General features: G+C 37.7%; 1 protein-coding gene across 1 annotated transcript in view; it reads left to right on the top strand.

The window, feature by feature from the left end:
• Nucleotides 1-21,971, top strand: part of LUZP2 (leucine zipper protein 2) — a 533,028-nt gene that overhangs the window by 231,558 nt on the left and 279,499 nt on the right. Inside the window, exons 2-3 of the mRNA XM_069564962.1 lie at nucleotides 12,334-12,451; nucleotides 20,234-20,304. Of these exons, the coding sequence (XP_069421063.1) occupies nucleotides 12,334-12,451; nucleotides 20,234-20,304 (189 nt within the window). The remainder of the gene's footprint in view (nucleotides 1-12,333; nucleotides 12,452-20,233; nucleotides 20,305-21,971) is intronic.

Below are 21,971 nucleotides of genomic sequence, written 5' to 3'. Positions count from 1 at the left end.
TATCCCGGCAATCTTGATTCCAGCTTGTGCTTCATCCAACCTGGAATTTTGCATGATGTCCTCTGCATATAAGTTAAATAAGCAGGGTGACAATATGCAGCTTTGGCATACTCCTTTCCCGATTTGGAACTAGTCTGTTTTTCCATGTCCAGTTCTAACTGTTGCTTCTTGACCTGCATACCAATTTCTCAGGAGGCAGGTTGGGTGGTCTGCTATTCCCATCTCTTGAAAAATTTCGCACAGTTTGTTGTTATCCAAACAGTCAAAGGCCTTGTCATAGTCAATAAAGCCAAAGTAGATGTTTTTCTGGAACTCTCTTGCTTTTTCAATGATCCAGCAGATGTTGGCAATCTGATCTCTAGTTCCTCTGCCTTTTCTAAATCCACCTTGAACATCTGGAAGTTCACGCTTCATTTGAAGCCAGGCTCGGGGAATTTTGAGCATTGCTTTGCTAGCATGTGAAATGAGTACAGTTGTGCAGTCATTTGTACATTCTTTGGCATTGCCTTTTTTGGGGATTCAAATGAAAGCTGACTTTTTCCAGTCCTGCGGCTATTGTTGAGTTTTCCAGATTTGCTGGCATTTTGAGTGCAGCACTTTCACAGCATCATCTTTTAGGATTTGAAATAGCTCAACTGGAATTCCATCACCTCTGCCTTATCCTCTTAAGGGCTAGATAAATAGATCCCCAGGTGTAGGATTAGTAGGAGAAGATTTGAGTATTTTAGTTTCAAGAAATCTTGATAAAAGGCTTGCAGTACTTCCATCTTTGACCGTATTTATATAAGAGCCCCTCCTTTCCTAAAAGATACTTTTCTAGACTTCTCTACATAGGGACCTAGAATGAATTCTGCCACAAATCTCTAGTGGACTTTGGGTTATTCTCTTAGTTTGCATTGGCAGACCTTGAAAGAAAATCACTATGCAAATATCCTTGTGGTCACATTGAATGTTAACAAAGAATAGGAAAAGAATGGCCTCAGATAACACAGATGCCTCTTAGCAAAATAATCCGTGGCCTTTGAGCCTAGATTCAGAGAAATTCTATAGCTGCTTCAATTTTCTGAGGGAAAGCATTGCAAATGTTTCCCAGAATATAATTCCCTGTGGTCGCCAGCTTAATATTCTGGCCAAGCCTAGTTAACGTCACTCTTATTCAGTCTTCTTGCCTGTGAATAAATAAAGTCTACGTTTCAGAATAGCTCTGACAACTGAGGGGAGGATAATTTAAATACTTCTTTTTTTGATATATTTTTGAGTTGGAAATCTGACTATCTATATTCCTAAATAGATCTTCCTTGGTGATTCACAGAGCAGTAAATTTCCTATAGAAAGCGTACAAAACTCACGAGCATGGCATTTAAGAATTTTGATAACTTGAATCTTACCAACTTTTTCTGGTTTTACCCAATAGCCCAATAAGTACCCTGTATGCAATTTAGACTATATTACTCGCTGAGTTACAATTTATATGCACGCAGCACTTCCCCATTTGCACTGTCATCACTTAAAGTGCTCCCTCTGCTTAGGATGTCTTTTCCCTCTACTGCATTTAATAATCCTATGTGTCATTCAACCCCTAAAAAAATTATATTTTCTTCCTTAAAATTTTCCATGATTGATTAACCTGAAGTTGATCTCTCCTAATGCCTTAGTCCCAAGGACTCCTTTGGTCGCTCAGTGGTAAAGAATTCACCTACCGATGTTGGAGACCCAGAATTGATCCCTGGCTAGGGAAGATCCCCAGGAGAAGGAAATGGTAACCCATTTCCTTTTCCAACAATGACTTAAGACTATCACATTTTTCCATATGTTATACTCATTTCCATATGTGCTGTATTTTACCTAATATTGCAAGCCATTGGATTGGGGATAATGTATCGCTAATGCTTATAATTTTTTCCAAAGTTTTCTGCATGTAGAAGGAACCAAGAAATTATTTACTGGGTTCATTTATTATAATGAGACTACATAATACAATATTTTGTTATCAAATATATCTAGAGTTGAAGACTACCTATATAATATACTGTCTATGTGACCTTGGAGAAATTGTTCTGAATCTCTTCTTTCTTGCTTGTATAATGGATATAATATCACCCACATTTCAGAATGATTATGAGAATTAATGATATGTGTGAAATACCTACCACATGTCTGACATGTACATAATAAATATTAGATATTAGTTTTTTAAGAATAAATAACATAAAGAATTTTGGCTGCCAAAACATTAATAAACGCTTCTTTATATATAAGCAGAGATGCTGCAGACAGGTTGAATGGAGGTTTGTATTTTGGCAGTTATTGTTGCTCTTGTTCTTTTTTGGAGGAAAAGAAAATTTTCTTGAGATCTCATAATGCTAATTCAGAATTTTGAATTTTATGAGGTTTAAATCTGGAGGTATTCAAAACACTGACATAGTGGTTTTTTTTTTCATTTAAAACAAAAACTAAAAAATTCAAATGATGTTGAAACATTAAAAGACTACTCTATATGTGTCATTGATTTAATTGTATTTGCATTTGAAATAAACATTTAGGAATGTTTGTTATGGTAGGTCATCAAAGGAACAGAAGGAGTAAGGAAAACTTTCAAATGATGAGAACAAGTCATAAGATACGAGCGTCAGTTTGTAAAGGTCTCCACTGGCCCAATCCAGAGCAATTTAAACATTATGTTAAATAATTGTTGTCGTTTAGTTGCTAAGTCATGTCTGTCTCTTTGCAACCCCATGGACTACAGCATGACAAACTTCCCTGTCCTTCAGTATATCCTGAGCTATGCTCAAACTCATGTCCCTTGAGTTGGTGATCACTTCTCCTGCCCTCAATCTTTCTTTCCCAGCATCAGGGTATTTTCCAATGAGACAGCTGTTTTAATCAGGTGGCCAAAATAGTGGAGCTTCACCTTCAGCATCAGTCCTTCCAAGGAATATTCAGGGTTGATTTCTTTTCGGATTGACTGATTGGATCTCCTTGCTGTCTAAGGAACTCTCAAGAGTCTTCTCCAACACCACAGTTCAAAAGCATCAGTTCTTTGGTGCTCAGCCCACTTTATGGTTCACATAACTCACATCCATACACGACTACTAGAAAAACCATAGCTTTGACTATACGGATCTTTGTCGGCCAAGTGATACCTCTGCTTTTTAATATCGTATCTAGGTTTGTCATAGCTTTTCTTCCAAGGAGCAATCATCTTTTAATTTCGTGGCTGCAGTCACCATCCACAGTGATTTTGGAGCCCAAGAAAATAAAGAAAGTAAAGTCTTTCACTGTTTCCATTTTTTCTGCCTCTGTTTGCCAGGAGGTGATGAAATAAAAGGGAAAGTGGGCTTGGGGGAATAGGGTGAGCAGGTTGTATGATCAGACAGTGTTTCTTCACCATCACCTGATTCTCAGAAGGATTTGATAAGCTAGGGAAAGGTGGTTTGATGTTTCACATTCCAATGCTTGCTTAAGTTTCCAGTACTTTCTTGAATTCAAAATGAGACAACCTTCAAGAGGCCTTTGGGCTGGAGAAAACCTGGCAATAATTTAATCAGGTGAAGTAGCAGGCATTTTGTACAGATTGGTCAGTATGGGCCAATATTTCAGTTTATTAATCATATATGAGACAAAGATAGGGCTTTGGCAGATCTATGTTTGACTTTGTCAAAGGTTAACAAAGGAGTCATCTGTGAGTCTTATCTAAGTCATATGGTAAGGCTTGGTTTTGGCAGTAAGATATTTCCTAAATCATAGAAGTTTGGGGTCAATATCTTAACTACTGATAGTTTTGAGGAGCACAGGCCTCAAGTACAATTTAACATTGTCAGTAGAAAATATTATGCTAGGCAATAGTAGTACAAGACAGTATTCATGTAATCAAAAATTTTAATTTTGTGATGAGACATATATATAAATATACATAAATCATATGTATATAAATTATACATCTAAATTGTACTGTCAATATAAGACTCTGAAGAGAAATGGAGAAAGAGAAGAGACTGGCTTGATGTATATAGAGGTTTTGTGTTGTATTTGTGTTACATTCATTTGTGAAATCCAAAGTGGTAAGTCTAGAGTATGAGGTTTTAGAGTATGAGGTCTTGGTTCTTAGGAGGAATTTAATATATGATTACTAGGAGAATTTATTTTGATTTCAGTTTATTCATACAAATGTAAATAAAGAAAACACATTTAAATGTTTTCAAGAAATTCTCTTTAGTTGTTAATTAGCAAAATATAGGACACATAAGATGATAAAGATGAGCAAAGAAAACCTGAGCAAAGGAAACTGAAGGACTGTGAAGATAGTTTCAAGCCAGAAGACAAGCAACCTTGACATTGACCTTGATATAACCTAGGGAGGCACTGATATTTTGAACTATAAGTTGATCCAAATAAAACTTTATGTTTAGAAAGTCTGATTTGAAAGCAGTGCATTAATTGGTTTGGAGAAGCAAATAAGAAATCAATTAATAAATGCTGTAAATAATTCAGATAATGAAGAATTAAACTAGGACTGCGAGATTGGATAGTTGCAAATAAAAAATGCTCAAATATTTTGAGTCGCTGAAGTAGGATTCAGCTGAGCAACTGATTACCCTTGAGAGGTTAAAAAAAATAATAATTTGTTAAATAATGGCCCCCAAACTTTCATCTTCAGTGAAAATAGACAAGTTCATTGTCAAACAATTTTGGAGCTGATAGAAAAACTAAAAAAAAGAAAAAGAAAAAAAAATCCCTTTCACTACATTGGAAAACCATCAATGCACAAGGTAGCAAGTACTCAAAGGATAAATCTCTGAGAAATAAAGTACAGGAACTTAACTCAGCAATGGGGTTATATACCAGATCATTTGCAAATATGACCATAATCATTTTTCTCCTTATATACATGCTAATTTGCAGTATGACTTTTAAACTTTTCCTATTGAAAGTATATTTCTTTTCCTCTTGAATGTGGACTGAAAGTGTGACTTGCTTTGTGACCAGTACATTATGGCAGATGTAGCATCTTGTAATTTCAAGATTAAACCTGAAAAAAATAGCCTTTACTTCTGTTAATTCTCTTAAAACTCTAACCAATTGAAATATGGGCTGGGCTAGAGGAAGAGTAACATATGGATGGGCCTGTTGTCTTCACTGATGAATGATATCATATCAGTCACAGGGCAGAGCCATTTAGTTGACCAGGAACTCATCAAAGAAACAAGAGTAACTCAGTCAAGAAGAGAACTGCCCAGTGGCATTCAGACAAAATTGCTAACCCCCAGAATCATGAGCTAAATCAATGACAATAAAATGAACAGAGTCCTAAAAATAATGTGTTTTATTATTGTTTACACAGGGACAGTTAGGATATCTGAATAGTTAAAAGTATATTAAAACATTGTCTCTGTAGACACCTCCCCACAACGGATACTGCAAACCAGATGATTTTTACGTGTCATTGTACTAATTTAGGGAAGAAATATTACTAATCGTACACACAAAAAAGTGACTAAAAAAGCCTGTAGTAAATACCATATTTGTGATAATGAAAGGTCTTTCCCTTACAATATAGAATAAGAAGAGGATGTCTATAGTATTTCTACAATCTGGAAAAAGAAAATAATATTTATGTCACCAATTCTATTGAACATTGTAGAATAGGTTCTTGGTTCTGATAGCAAAGTAAGATAAAGAACTTAGTAAAAGACTTAAGAATTGAAAACAAAAAGAGAAACTATCATTTTTTTGCAGATATATGATTATTTGTGTAGAAAATACAAATATATTCTAAAGAATATGTATTTTAAATAGTTATTTTAAAAATTGTAGGGATAATGATCAGTAAAAGATTTCGAAAATACTTTCCATATGATAACAACTGAAAACCAAACAGTACACAAATGGTCTGCAAATCAATAGATAACTGTTATGGGTTGAATTGTGTTCAACCATTATTCATATGTGGAAGTACCTAATCCCTCATATGTAACATCATCTAGAGATGGATATTTACAGAAGATATCAACTTAAAATGAGGTCATTTGAGTGGGCTCTGAATCAGATTGGCTGATGTCCTTCTAAAACGGGAAAATTTGGACATGAAGTCACACACAGAAGACAATGTGAAGAATCCTAAGAGGAAGACAGCTATCCTCAAGCTATGGAGAGATCCCTAGAACAGATCCTCCCCCCTACAGCCCTCATAAGAAGTTGACCAACAACCTGATTTTGGATTTCTAGGGTCTAGAATTGTGAGACCAAGATGTCTGTTTTCTGAGCCACCCATCCTGTGGTACCTTGTTATGGCAACTCCAGAGAATTTATACAATCACTAACCCAAAACATTCCCTGGTGGCTCAGTTGGTAAAGAATCCGCCTGCAATGAAGGAGACCTGGGTTCTAACCCAGGGTTGGGAAGATCCCTTGGAGTAAGGAATGGCTATCCACTTCAGTATTTTGCCCTGAAAGTGTCCCATGGACTGGATAGTTGCAAAGAGTCGTACACAACTGAGTGACTTTCACTTTCACACTTTCAAAAGGCCTAAACAGATAGCTTATAAAGGAAGAAATATAAGTATTCATTAAAGTACTGATTAAAGTAATGAAAATGTTGGGCTGGCCAAAAAGTTCATTCTGGTTTTCCATATAATGTTAGGGAAAAACCTGAATGCACTTTTTTGCCAACCCAATATAATCATATAAGGCTGGAAGTGAAAAAGTGAAAGTTTAGTCACTCAGTCGTGTCTGACTCTTTGAGACCCCATGGATTGTGGACTACCAGGGTCCTCCGTCCATGGGATTTTCCAGGCAGGAGTACTGGAGTAGGTTGCCATTTCCTTCTTCAGCAGATCTTCCCAACCCAGGGATTGAACCTGGGTCTCCCACATTGTAGGCAGACACTTTACCATCTGAGCCAACAGGGAGGAAGTGATTGGAAATCAGATCAGAAAGATGGTATCAATGTTCACTCTTAATATCAACAAATACATAAAGGAAGGGAGGGCAATTTCCACTTCAGGAGAACATGTTGAGAAGACTATCAGAATACACTGATAAGAGAAGTGCAGACTAGCCCAGTTTTGTCGTTGTTGTTTAGTCACTAAGTCATGTCCAACTCTTTGTGACCCCCATGCACTGGAGCCCGGCCAGGCTCCTCAGTCCGTGGGATTTCCCAGGCAAGAATATTGGAGTGGGTTGCCATTTCCTATTCCAGGGGATCTCCCTACCCAGGGATCATTGGCAGGTGGATTCTTAATACCTGAGCTGCTTGGAAGCCAAAGCCTAGTTTACAGGAAGGCAATTTACTAGCACCCATCAAAGTTAACATGTCAACTTTGAAGTGAAATATTTCAACTTATGGGAACATATATTTTAGGAAAAATATGTTTACCCATGTGTATGGACTTCATTACTTTTCAAGAGAGAAAGAAAAATTGAAAATACTTTAAATGTCCAGTGGTAAAATATATTACTGTATGGGAATAACAGATTTTAATATGTGTAGACATGGAAAGAGCTCCAAGACAAGTCAGTTGCAAAACATGACTGCATGAACATTGTATTTTTTGCATTTTGTCTTGGGAAAAACCATGTATTGGAAGATGCACTCATTTGTAGATGTTAGAAAATCTGATAAGATTGTAACAAATGCTTCTGTCAAGGTAATTTACTTCTACAGAGTAACTGGTTTTGTCTTTTATAATGTCTTCAAAAGATTGAATCTGGAGTTGTATTATTAACACTTCTGGCTTTATTTTTCTTATAAATGGTATCCTCATGGTTCTTACTATATTTGCCAGAAAATAAAGGAATTAAAATTGGTTCTCTTTTTCTCATGAAGTTACTTGAAGGCCAAATATGAGAATGGAATTAAACCAGAGTTCAAAAAGACACATGTACCCCAGTGTTAATTGCAGCACTATTTACAATAGCCAGGACATGGAAGCAATCTAAATGCCATTTGGCAGATGAATGGATAAAGAAAATGTGGTACATATATACAGTGGAATGTTAGCCATAACAAGAAATAAAATTGGGTCATTTGAGTGATATGGATTGACCTAGATTCCATCAAACAGAGTGAAGTGATTCAGAAAGAGAAAAACAAATATCATATATTAACGTATATATGTGGAATCTAAGAAAATGGTACACGTAGAACTATTTGGAGAGCAGGAGTGGAATCCCCATGGACAGAGGAGCCTGGCGGTGGGCTGCAATCCTTAGGGTCACAGAGAGTCAGACATGACCGAAGCGACTGGAATGTGAGCACGCATGCAGTGGAGACTCAGACACAGGGAGGGAAGATGAGGGTGGTATGAACTGGGAGATTAGGATTGGCATATATATATTATCCGTGTCAAATGGATGGGCTTCCCCAGTGGCTCAGTGGTAAAGAATCTTCCTGCAGTGCAGGAGATGCAGGAGACTTGGGTTCGATCCCTGGGTTGGGGAGATCCCCAGGAGAAGGGCATGGTAACCCAATCCAGTGTTCTTGCCTGGAGAATCTCCACATACCGAGGAACCTGGCGGTCTGTGGTCCCTAGGGTCACATAGAGTCGAACATGACTGAAGCCATGTAGCACATATGTGTGAAATAGATAGCTAGTGGAAAGCTGCTATATAGCACAGGGGATTGAGCTTCATGCTCTGTGATGACCTAGAGGTCTGGGATGGGGGAGCGGGTAGGAGGGAGGTCCAAGAGGGAGAAGATATATGTGTATACATAGCTGATTACAGACCATTGGAAAGCATTACACTCCAACAAAAAGATGATTAAAAGTAATAATAAAGGAATGCTATTTATAATTTTATTTAATGGCCAATAAATCCAAATACTGAAAACTTATATATGCAACAGTGATGGCAGAAATAGCACACAATGAGATTTGTGATGGGCACAGTAAACTTTTAATTATAACAAAATTCTAGGCAATCAGTATGTTCCTACAGTGCAGTGGCAAAGACATTGGATACTGGAGACTGATACACTTCCTTAATATGTTACTGGAAGTTTTTATTCCTGTGACTCAGTTTCTTCAACTGTAAAATGGAATTAGTACTAGAACTTATTAATATTAATGCTTTTCTCATAGAGTTCTGAAGATTAGAAAAGTGAACATATAGAAGGCCATCTTGCATATAATACATTGTCAATATTTGGAATGTAACACTGTGACTGATTATGGTCACTTAAAATAATTTTGGAGATGTGTCTATTGTCACAAATATTCAGAAAGATAAATCAGGTCATGAAGTAAAGTTGTATAATTAGACGTAGATGACTGTGTGCCTTGCTATTCATTATTTGACTTTGCTAATGAGATTGAAAGGAAACCTGGGACATTAATAGCTGTCTTATTACTGGCTGATTCATCAGTGAAAATCTCAAAGCCGGGGAGAAATATTGAGGTTCTTACAGTGGAGCATTCCAATTTCCTTTGAATAAGAAGAAAGTGAAGAGTGCTAGAAACTTGCGTTTTAAAAAAATGAGAAAAGGCAAAGAAATGTAATAGAAAACTGTTGTAGATGGCATTCATTTGTTAGTCATGACTAAGCTCACTGGTAGACCCATTTCCTTTATAATTCTGCAGAAAGATGGAAAATTCATCAAATTCCTCAGTCATAAAAATTTTATAATTTTAAAAAATGAATTGCCTCCTGTGGGTTCAAAGTTTTATGTAAGTTGCTCCGTGCAGCACATAACAATCTCATGAGGTCATGTAGCACTGCCTTTTACAGACAAAGAGACTAAAGAGAGAATATGGGCCATTTTCCTATAAGTTGAATACAGAACGTGTCAACCCAATTTTCACTAAAAACCTGTTTATACAGTGGACTCTATTTCAGTGAAAGGCTGCATTTAACTGTTGCCTAAACCAGAGGCTTGGCAACATCAATGACTAGCTCCTTCCCACTCTTTCCTTGTAACATACACACAGAATACAAAAATTTTAATTATATATCATAGATTCAATTTTGTATGTTTTGCTGAAATCAATCCAAGCTTCTCTGTCTCTAGTGCTTTGAATCTAAATTAGGCGAACAGTCTTTTCCCTGGATTATTGCAATGGTAACTTCCTCCACTGCCTACTTTGCTCCAGATTTCTCCTTCCTCCAGTGCATTTCCCAGTTTATAGCCAGAGAAGTCTTTCCAAAACATAAAGCCGACAGGTCAGTCCCTGCTTAAAACTCTCCAGTTGCTTCTCCTTGTTTCCAAAACAATGCTCAACCTCCTAACCATGTTAAGAGACTGGCATTCTTTTGCTCATATGCTCCACATCCTCATTTCAGAAGCAGATTTCTTACCCACTATTTCCGCCTCCAAACCTTCTGACATGTATAGAAACCTTTATACACGTATTTTCATTTTTATTAGTATTTATACATGCATTTCCTTTTCCTATAGCTAAATTCTACTTATCTTTCAAAGCTCATTTTAAGTTATTTTTTATTTGAAGGATAATTGTTTTACAGATTTGTTGTTTTCTATCAAACGGCAGCTATAATCAGCCATAGGTGCACCCATGTTCCCTCCCTCCCATCTCCCTCCCCATCCCACCCCTCTAGATTGTTACAGAGCCTCTTTTTGAGTTCCCTGAGTCTTACAGCAACTTCCCATTGGCTATCTATTTTACATATGGTTTTGTAAGTTTGTTACTCTCTCCAGGTAGCTCAGACTGTAAAGTGTCTGCCTACAATGCAGGAGACCTGGGTTTGATCCCTGGGTTGGGAAGATACCCTGGAGAAGGAAATGGCACCCCACTCCAGTACTCTTGCCTGGAAAATCCCATGGATTGAGGAGCTTGGTAGGCTACAGTCCCCGGGGTCGCACAGAGTCGGACACGACTGAGTGACTTCACTTCACTTCTTCCATACATCTCGGACTCTTCCTTCTCTCCTCCCCCTGTGTCCATAGGTCTGTGCTCTATGTCTTTTTCTACATTGCTACCATGCAAATAAATTCATCAGTATCATCTTTCTAGATTTCATATATGTATGTTGCTGCTACTGCTAAGTCGCTTCAGTTGTGTCCGACTCTGTGCGACCCCATAGATGGCAGCCCACCAGGCTCCCCCATCGCTGGGATTCTCCAGGCAAGAACACTGGAGTGGGTTGCCATTTCCTTCTCCACTGCATGAAAGTGAAAAGTGTGTTATATATGTGTGTTAGTATACAATATTTATATTTATCTTTCTGCCTTACTTCACTCTGTATAATGGGCTCTAGGTTCATCGTTAGCATGGACTCAAATGCATTCCTTTTTGTGGCTGAGCATTCTTCCATTGTATAGATGTATCACAGCTTCTTTATCCATTCATCTGTTGATGGACATCTAGATCAAAGTGCGTATATCTTGTATCACTTTTACCAGGAAGCCTTCTTGGGTTCATGACTCTAATCTCTAACCGCCTGTGTGTGCCAGTTAATCATTTTTAACCTTTCCCTATCAGGTGTAGTTCCTAGGCTGCACTGACAACTATTTCCTTGCCTACATTTTTTCCACACACTTACGCACTTGCTGTGACATATACAGATGCACACACAAATACACACCCTACTTGTTCATTCATTCCTTGCGTAAGATCTTAGCATAGTAAATTTTTCTGAGCTCCGTCTTTTATATTGGCAAAATTAGAACTAAGTACCTCCCTTGTTATCTTGCAAAGTCCATATGAGAAAAATAGGAACAAAAATTACATATGTATGTATGTATGATGGATAAGTCTTTCTTTCATGATAATAGTTAACAAGTCTGTTCAAACTTCACTGTAATTACTATAGTGACTGACTTACTTTTAGAGGCATTTTGCTTTGTCCAATACTACTTTAGTAGTAGTAGAGATTTGAAAAGGGGTACCTTTTCAGTGGACTTGATTTCCTACAAACCAAGGGTGAAGAAAAACCCCTCCATTCTGTCCTGGTTCTACCCAAGTGTGCCTCTTAGTGTCAGAATCTATCTAAATCTCTGAGCTACATTGGTTCCAATCAAATGTCTTGCTGTAAAGCTTGAAGGACCTGAGAAAAAAGTGTGATGATGTCATGGAAAATATCTGTATTTAAAAGTGGTATCTGATAAACTATGTTATAGATGCAAAAGATGTGCAGTGTTATTCTGGAAACTGTAGCCTGGCTAGTCATCAATGCAAAATAAACTCTTGGTTTTAAGCTGATTTTTTTCTTAATTTTCCCTTTTTAGATGAACTAATACAAATAAAACATCCTAATAATTAAGGTTTCAATTCATCTAAACTTTGCTTAAAATGCAAGGGTTTGTGATCATGGCCAGAGTGGCTAGAGCCGAGTGAAGAATTTGGGAGGCCCTCATGCCTTTTTTTTCTGTGTTAGACAGGACTATGAAGAGCTAGAAAAGCAGCTGAAACAAGTCTTTAAGGAGCGAAGCACCATCCTCCGTCAGCTGACAAAGACATCAAGAGAACTTGATGGAATTAAAACCAACCTTCAGGTGAGATGAAAACTAATTTTCTCAGCAGCCAAGTATAGGGAATCACCTAGTTTGTCTCAGTGGATTGATGCATGAAGACTTCCACAATTTTTTTTTACCAGTTTTGAATATATTCCTGGGCTTGAATATGGGAGTTATTATTTATTATTATATGAGCTTTGAAAAGAAATGTCATTTGAAATGCAGTCTAAGAATCTGGGGTTTGCAAATTCAGGAATGAGAAGTCTGTGTGCTTGGCAAAGCCATCAGTTTCTCACAGCTTCTCAGATCAACTTGACCCCTGGGTTTTTTATATTACAAAATAATGAAAAGCAATTATGGCCAAGACTTAAATGAATATATAAATGATCTCTAGGAGAGAACTTTAAATTCCACAAAAGATAGTTCTGAAAATTCTTTGATAAACCTCATTACTACAGTGGGTAAATCCTCACAAAGGAAAGTGTCATCTGTGAAAATGTATTAACATTCAGTGAAATCTCAAGTAAAAACCAAACACAATACCTATACTTGAAAAGTTTCTGAAATAGCTGAGAATATATTTTAATATTTTCCTTTAACATTGTAGTTATTGAATATACAGTGTACCCCAAAAGCTTTGCATGTGTTATAGAATTTAATTCTCATAGTATGCCAGTGAGAATAGGCATCATAAATGTGATTTTTCTTGTTATACATGAGGAATCATCCTTGAATGTCACAAAGGAAGCCAGAATTTAAATACAAGCAACCTGACTCAAAGCTGGTCTGTTAGTTATTGCCCAGAAGCACGTTTCTGAACCTTGCATAATCACCATTGTTCTTAGCTTTCTAGTCCTGTGACAGCCACGATGGTGTCTAACCACTGCAGTTGCAGTTTATTGAGTGTGGTCTCTTGTGTTAGGTACTCTTTCTTCATTTTTTAAAATTAATTTTCACATGATAATTTTGCTATGATTGTTATTAGTCTCATTTTGTAGGCAAGAAAACAGTTAGAAAAGGGCTCGGAAACTAAGAGCACGAGGACAGATGGGAGACAGATCTGCGATTTTGAAGCCAACACCCAAGCTCACATTCCAGAAGCTGTATTACGTCTTGAGTACGTGAAGATAGAAAAATCACTTAGACTCCAATAGGACACAGTGACAGATAGTATGATGGTAACAGTGTTGGAATGACAGTTCTATGGTGGAAGTATACACGGAGCATTAGGGATGTACTTATTGGATAAAAATGACTGTGTATTGATTGCCATAGGAAGCTGATGCCAGAACTGTACCTTTTCATTAAGTGGAAATTCAAAAATTTTTCGAGACAACAAAGAATATTTGACACTTGCACCTTCTTAGAGGAATAGAACATCTGGCGCTGAGAATTTTCCAAGCATGTTGTGAAAGAAATGCCATAAGCGGTCAATCTTTACAATATTTCCAGGGTTCTCAGTCTCTCTGGACCTGTAGCCTGTCAAGACATCTAATCACAGTCTAGGAAATTATTTGAAAGAAATGTGTAATTTTGTGTAGAGTAACCTTTTTAAAAGAGTAACAAGTCAATCCCTAAATGTACTTGAAATTCTTAATTTTTCAAAATTTTGTGCCAGTCATTGTACAAGGTGAATTTTTAAATTTTTTCTTGTTAAATCTCCTTAACAATATCGTCACAAAATTATGATAACATTTTTATAATTTTGAAATGAGGAAACAAGATTCAAATAGGTCAAGGAAATTTCCCAAAGGCATACATCTAATAAATGAGTAAATATTGCTAATTGTACATATTTTATTTTCCAGTAGGGCTTCATAAAGATATGATCTTTGTAAGTCTTGTTCATCTCTGTAACCATAACACCTGAATGGCTTAGTAATACTGATCAGTCAATAAACATTGTATTGATTAATTATTAGGTATATCAATCTTTAGTATCCTCAAAGTCATCACAATTATTTTCCAAGATGCGCATCTCATTTCTCTGCCATTGCTGGGGAAATAATAATTTATTAAGTGCTGTCCTGCTCTTTAATTCCATACACTTTGCAGACCCCCATCTGTCTACCTACTCTTTTCACCTTTATATTTCTTTATCTCATACTTTTGTATTTTTTTCAATTTCTTGAAGAAAAGATGGTGACTTTTTAATTTTGGTTTCCTTTACAATGCCAGAGTATAGCAGAGAGCCAAATGAATAAGCATATTTATGCAAAGTTATGTCACATATCTATTATCCCCTTTGAGTTTTCCAATAACTGTCGACTGTTATTGTTCAGTTGTTAAGTTGTGTCTGAGTCTTTAAACCACATGGACTGCAGCTTGCCAGGCCCTCCTATCCTCCACTGTCCTCCGTGGCTTTTCTAAATTTTGTGTGTAATAGTTGTTCAGCCGTGTCCAACTCTCTGCAACTCCATGGACTATAGCCCACCAGGTTCCTCTGTCTATGGAATTCTGCAGACAAGAATGCTTGAGTATGTTGCCATTTCCTTCTCCAGGAGACCTTCCTGACTCAGGGATCAAACCCGGGTCTCCCTTAATTGCAGGCAGATTCTTTACCATTAGAGTTACCCGGGAAGCCCTAAATTTGAAATCCCACAGTTTATCTAAATGTTAGTTCAGTTCGGTTCAGTCTCTCAGTGGTGTCCAATTTTTTGCAACCCTGTGGACTGCAGCACACCAGGCCTTCCTGTCCATCACCAACTCCCGGGGTTTACTCAGACTCATGTCCATTGAGTCAGTGATGCCATCCAACCATCTCATCTTCTGTTGTCCCCTTCTCCTCCCGCCTTCAATCTTTCCCAGCATCAGAGTCTTTTCCAGTGAGTCAGCTCTTCACATCAGGTTGCCAAAGTATTGGAGTTTCAGCTTCAACATCAGTCTTTCCAATGAATATTCAGGACTGTTTTCCTTGAAGATTGACTGGTTTGCTCTCTTTGCAGTCCAAGGGAGTCTCTCCAACACCACAGAGTCTTCTCCAACACCACAGTTCAAAAGCATCAATTCTTTGGCGCTCAGCTTTCTTTATAGTCCAAATCTCACATCCATACATGACCACTGGAAAAACCGTAGCCTTGACTACATGGACCTTTGTTGGCAAAGTAATGTCTCTGCTTCTTAATATGCTGTCTAGGTTGGTCACAACCTTCCTTCCAAGGAGCAAGTGTCTTTTAATTTCATGCCTGCAGTCATCATCTGCAGTGATTTTGGAGCCCAGAAAAATGAAGTCTGTTACTGTTTACTGTTTCCACTGTTTCTCCATCTGTTTGCCATGAAGTGGACCAGGTACCATGATCTTAAGTTTTCTGAATGCTGAGCTTTAAGCCAACTTTTTTAATCTCCTCTTCCACTTTCATCAAGAAGCTCTTTAATTCTTCTTCATTTTCTGCTGGAAGGGTAGTGCCATCTGCATATTTGAGGTTATTGATATTTCTCCTGGCAATCTTGATTCCAGCTTGTGCTTCATCCAGCCCAGCATTTCTCATGATGTACTCTGCATGTAAGTTAAATAAACAGGGTGATGAATACAGCCTTGATGTACTCTTTTCCTGATTTTGAACCAGTCTGTTGTTCCACGTCCTGTTCTAACTATTGCTTCTTGACTTGAATATAGATTTCTCAGGAGGCAGGTCAGGTGGTCTGGTATTCCCATCTCTTGAAGAATTTTCCACAGTTTGTTGTGATTCACACTCAAAGGCTTTGGCATAGACAATAAAGCAGAAGTAGATGTTTTACACAAAAAAGATGTCCTTTTCATTATAGGGGACTGGAATGCAAAAGTAGGCAGTCAAGAAATATCTGGAGTAACAGGCAAATTTGGCCTTGGAATGCAGAATGAAGCAGGTCAAAGACTAATAGACTTTTGCCAATAAAATGCACTGGTCAGAGCAAATTCCCATCTTCCAACAACACAAGAGAAGACTACACATGGACATCACCAGATGGTCAACACTGAAATCAGATTGATTATATTCTTTGCAGCCAAAGATGGAGAAGCTCTATACAGTCAGCAAAAATAAGACCGGGAGCTGACTGTGGCTCAGATCATGAACTCCTTATTGCCAAATTCAGACTTAAATTGAAGAAAGTAGGGAAAACCACTAGACCATACAGGTATGACCTAAATCAAATCCCTTATGATTATACAGTGGAAGTGAGAAATAGATTTAAGGGCCTAAATCTGATAGAGTGCCTAATGAACTATGGAATGAGGTTCATGACATTGTTCAGGAGACAGGGATCAAGACCATCCCCATGGAAAAGAAATGCAAAAAAGCAAAATGGCTGTCTGGGGAGGGCTTACAAATAGCTGTGAAAAGAAGAGAAGTGAAAAGCAAAGGAGAAAAGGAAAGAGATAGGCATCTGAATGCTAGTTCCAAAGAATGGCAAGAAGAGAAAAGAAAGCCTTCTTCAGTGATCAATACAAAGAAATAGAGGAAAAGAACAGAATGGGGAAGACTAGATATCTCTTCAAGAAAATTAGAGATACCAAGGGAACATTTCATGCAAAGTTGGGCTTGATAAAGGACAGAAATGGTATGGACCTAACAGAAGCAGAAGATATTAAGAAGAGGTGGCAAGAATACACAGAAGAACTGTACAAAAAAGATTTTCACGACCCGGATAATCATGATGGTGTGATCACTCACCTAGAGACAGACATCCTGGAATGTGAAGTCAAGTAGGCCTTAGAAAGCATCACTATGAACAAAGCTAGTGGAGGTGATGGAATTCCAGTTGAGCTATTTCAAATCCTGAAAGATGATGCTGTGAAAGTGCTGCACTCAATATGCCAGCAAGTTTGGAAAACTCAGCAGTGGCCACAGGACTGGAAAAGGTCAGTTTTCATTCCAATTCCAAAGAAAGGCAATGCCAAAGAATGCTCAAACTACTGCACAATTGCACTCATCTCACATGCTAGTAAAGTAATGCTCAGAATTCTCCAAGCCAGGCTCCAGCAATACATGAACCGTGAACTTCCTGATGTTCAAGCTGGTTTTCGAAAAGGCAGAGGAACCAGAGATCAAATTGCCAACATCCGCTGGATCATGGAAAAAGCAAGAGAGTTCCAGAAAAACGTCTATTTCTGCTTTATTGACTATGCCAAAGCCTTTGACTGTGTGGATCACAATAAACTGTGGAAAATTCTGAAAGAGATGGGAATACCAGACCACCTGACCTGCCTCTTGAGAAATCTGTATTCAGGTCAGGAAGCAACAGTTAGAACTGGACATGGAACAACAGACTGGTTCCAAATAGGAAAAGGAGTACATCAAGGCTGTATATTGTCACTCTGCTTATTTAACTTATATGCAGAGTACATCATGCGAAGCGCTGGACTGGAAGAAACACAAGCTGGAATCAAGATTGTTGGGAGAAATATCAATAACCTCAGATATGCAGACGACACCACCCTTATGGCAGAAAGTGAAGAAGAACTAAAGAGGCTCCTGATGAAAGTGAAAGAGGAGAGTGAAAAAGTTGGCTTAATGCTTAACATTCAGAAAACGAAGATCATGGCATCCAGTCCCATCACTTCATGGGAAATAGATGGAGAAACAGTGGAAACAGTGTCAGACTTTATTTTTTGGGCTCCAGAATCACTGCAGATGGTGACTGCAGCCATGAAATTAAAAGACACTTACTCCTTGGAATCAAACCTATGACCATTCTAGATAGCATATTCAAAAGCAGAGACATTACTTTGCCGACTAAGGTTTGTCTAGACAAGGCTATGGTTTTTCCAGTAGTCATGTATGGATGTGAGAGTTGGACTGTGAAGGAGGCTGAGCACCGAAGAATTGATGCTTTAGAACTGTGGTGTTGGAGAAGACTCTTGAGAGTCCCTTGGACTGCAAGGAGATCCAACCAGTCCATTCGGAAGGAGATCAGCCCTGGGATTTCTTTGGAAGGAATGATGCTAAAGCTGAAACTCCAGTACTTTGGCCACCTCATGCGAAGAGTTGAATTGTCGAAAAGACTCTGATGATGGGAAGGTTTGGGAGCAGGAGAAGGGGACGACAGAGGATAAGATGGCTGGGTGGCATCACTGACTCGATGGACGTGAATTTCAGTGAACTCCAGGAGTTGGTGATGGACAGGGAGGCCTGGCGTGCTGTGATTCATGGGGTCACAAAGAGTCAGACACGACTGAGCGACTGAACTGAACTGAATTCCATAATTTATCACACAAGGAAGTTGAAAGGCGGATTTTGTGACCTGCCCCAGGTCATATGGACATGATGCACTTTGAAATGTAAATTAGGTGGTTAGTGATTTCCCCTCAACCCTTTTCTATCCTGTTTTCTTTATCAAGCTATTCTTTCCAAGGGCTTCACAGGTGGTGCTAGTGTTAAAGAAACCCACCTGCCAGCACAGGTGATGTAAGAGACGTGGGGTCGATTTCCAATTCGATCCCTGAATTGGAAAGATCTCCTGCAGAATGAAATGGCATCTCACTCTAGCATTCTTGCATGGAGAATTCCATGGACAGAGGAGCCTGGCAGACTGCAGTCCATGGGGTCACAAAGAATTGGACTTTGCTGAAGTGACTTAGCTTGAATACATGTACTCTTTGCCGATAAACACAGCATCTTTTATTGGCTATTACCTAATAATGACCTCAATCATTTTAAGAAAGATTCTTTTGTGAAGTTCACTATACCACATGCCTATCAGAACACTTAACTTACTGTATGAAAATTGTTCCTAGCTTTAGGATGAAAAATTGGTGAAGGCAGACACCATGCCTTTGATGTTAAGTAAATATTAAGTAAACAAAGTATTTGCCATTCTTATTATTGTTAATGTTTTACTTGTCATAGCTGCTCTTCCTACAAACAATATTATTGTCTCTATTTCAGCTTTTAATATCAAGAAGGATCTCTTACCACGTTTAATAGTTTATTGGGTATAAATAAGAAAGTTCTTATGGAAGGCTTAACAAGACAGTTTACCTAATGAGAATAACTCAGTGGAGTTCTCTGTTTTGATTCACAGTCTGTCAATGCTAAATTTGCCAGAGTAAATGAACACTTGAGTGAGGTGGTATTTTTTTCCTTAATACACTATCTATACAGTACCATTACAATTTGAACTGGTCCTAGTTTTTTTTTTATGTGTATCCTAATGCATTGCTTATAAATAATAGATAGACACGACCAAATAGGTACATGCCATTTGACTGCTTTGATTTTGAATGTATTATTATTTAGCTCATTTAGAGAGGTCTTTTATGTTTCCTTTTGTTTGTAGAAACTGTGCCAAAACAAGTTTAACATGCCTGCAGAGAACATGGTAAAACTTCAAATGAAGAATAGATAATATATTTTATATTCCATTATGGAGCTACCCTGGTGGCTCAGGTGGTAAAGAATCCACCTGCAATGCAGGAGATTGGAATTCAATCCCTGGGTCAGGAAGATCCCCTGCACAAGGGAATGGAACCCACTCCAGTATTCTTGCCTAGAGAATCCCATAAACAAAGAGTCTGATGGGCTACAGTCCATGGTGTTGCAAAGAGTCAGACACAACTGAATGACTAAGCAAAAGTACAGACATATTCATTTAAAAAGACACCTAGATATTTGGAGAGTACTTTCTCTTTCACTAAACCTCTAAAGACTGAAACTCAGTTCATTCCCTTTCACTCACTGTGTAGTGGTGTCATAAACTGTGCGTCCTGAGAGCCAAGGGGACCAGCATAGCCTCATTTGTGCATTCTTATTTCAGGGTACACCTTGTGCCATAAACACAACAGTAAAGTCAGCTTCAATCTATCACCTGAATAAGACTTCCTTTTCCCAATTTTCTTATCAGAATTTGAAAAACGATGAGATATCTGCTAAAACTGATGTTCAGAAGCTTCTGGAAATAGGTCAGAAACAAAGGTAAGGCTGCGTTCTTCTATTTTCTCAGTTCTTTTTTTCCATCGCCAAAATTCATTCAGCAAATTCACATGAATTAGTTTATTTTAAATGCATTCATTTCTTTATAACCTTAAATATGTGAGATTTATATTATTTCTTTATAACCTTTTAATATATGAGAATCTTGCTCAAATCACTATATATATATATAGGGTGGCACTTGAGATTCTGTATTTCTAGTATGTTCCCTGGTGATGGGTGATGCTAATAGTGACCATGCCTATATGCAGATCTCAATTCAGCTATTAAGGATCTGGAGTACGTTCCTCTATTATCTTATAAGATGGAGCCATAAGTCTGCCCATCAATATACAGATCCAACAGCTTTGACATAGTGGGCCATTTTTAATAGTATCACAACTTGATCCTGGTGATAATTGGGTTGGTAAGGAATGGGGTAATTTTATTAATAGCATAGTAGAATTAGAACATTTTTATTACTGTTACTTTGTTTATTTTTGAAGGAAGTGAAGTATGAGCTAGATTTATACCTAGTATTAAAAAAAAAAAAACTGTATGACTTGAAATTGCTTATCTAACAAACACACAAAAAAGCCAAGGTATTATAAGGTAAAAAAGAGCTAGCCTTTGTTATTTGTTATACATTTATTAGAGGCTCTACTGGTTTTATATATGTACATACATTTTTTGTTTCAATACCGCAATTATAGAGTAGTTATTATTGTCCCCATTCAATAAATGGGAAATTATTGCTCAAAATGCTTAAGCAAGTTGCTGAGAGTTGTATTAAATTGGAATTTGCTCTGCTGTATCTTACCTATAGTCATACCCTTTCAAGTTAGTTTACCTATTCAAAGGAGAAAGCAGTTTAAGAAGTTGACAGACACTACACTATGTACCCTCTTCTTACCATCTTGTATCTTCTCCACTGTCTCTGCCTCTTGACCCAGAAACCTCATGTCATTGAAGCAATGATGTGTTAAAAATATCAAATCGAGCATCTCATCTTGACTCTTTTCATTATTTCAATGAAATCTTTATTTCTTGAACATGAAATTCTCTCTAGAGTCCAATATTAAAAAGATCTCATGTAAAATATAGGTCTAGCATATTTTCAAAAGTACTTAATTTTAAACTATTTTACTGATTTGAAACAGTCCACCTTTTAAAACACATAAGCATTTGTGGTTCACTGAGTTAGTGGAGAATTATAAACCACATTTTCAATAGGAAAAGCTAATTAAAGCAGACCAAGTGTCATTGAAAGTTATTAGCTTTGCAGACTCTCCCACATTTGGAAAAGATAATAAGCAAAAACATAAAAATAGAAATGACTTCTGCATAATCCATGTGCAACACCAGTGAGGGGATTGCATTGACTGAAGAGGACAGAGTCAGGAAAGATTAGAAAATGAGGCTGTCACGTGTAGACGGGGGCCATTCTTGAAAGTTGGCTGAAAGTGGACTTCAACAGAAGGCTCATTTAAGTAGCTCTGAAAAAGGATGATATAATTTAAAATGCATTATAGGGGGATTATCCTGACAACATCATTCAAGGCAGAAAGAAAGAGACATAGACCAGGTTGAGAAAAGGGGGCCTAGAGAAGAAGACAGAGCGATCTCATCAGTGAGCACCATGGAGGGAAAGCAACAGCATCAGTGTTTCT

Source organism: Ovis canadensis, chromosome 21, assembly GCF_042477335.2.
Source record: "Ovis canadensis isolate MfBH-ARS-UI-01 breed Bighorn chromosome 21, ARS-UI_OviCan_v2, whole genome shotgun sequence".
Classification (NCBI taxonomy): Eukaryota; Metazoa; Chordata; class Mammalia; order Artiodactyla; family Bovidae; genus Ovis; species Ovis canadensis.
The sequence above is the reverse complement of the archived record's forward strand: the minus strand, read 5'-3'. Positions and strand labels throughout refer to the sequence as shown.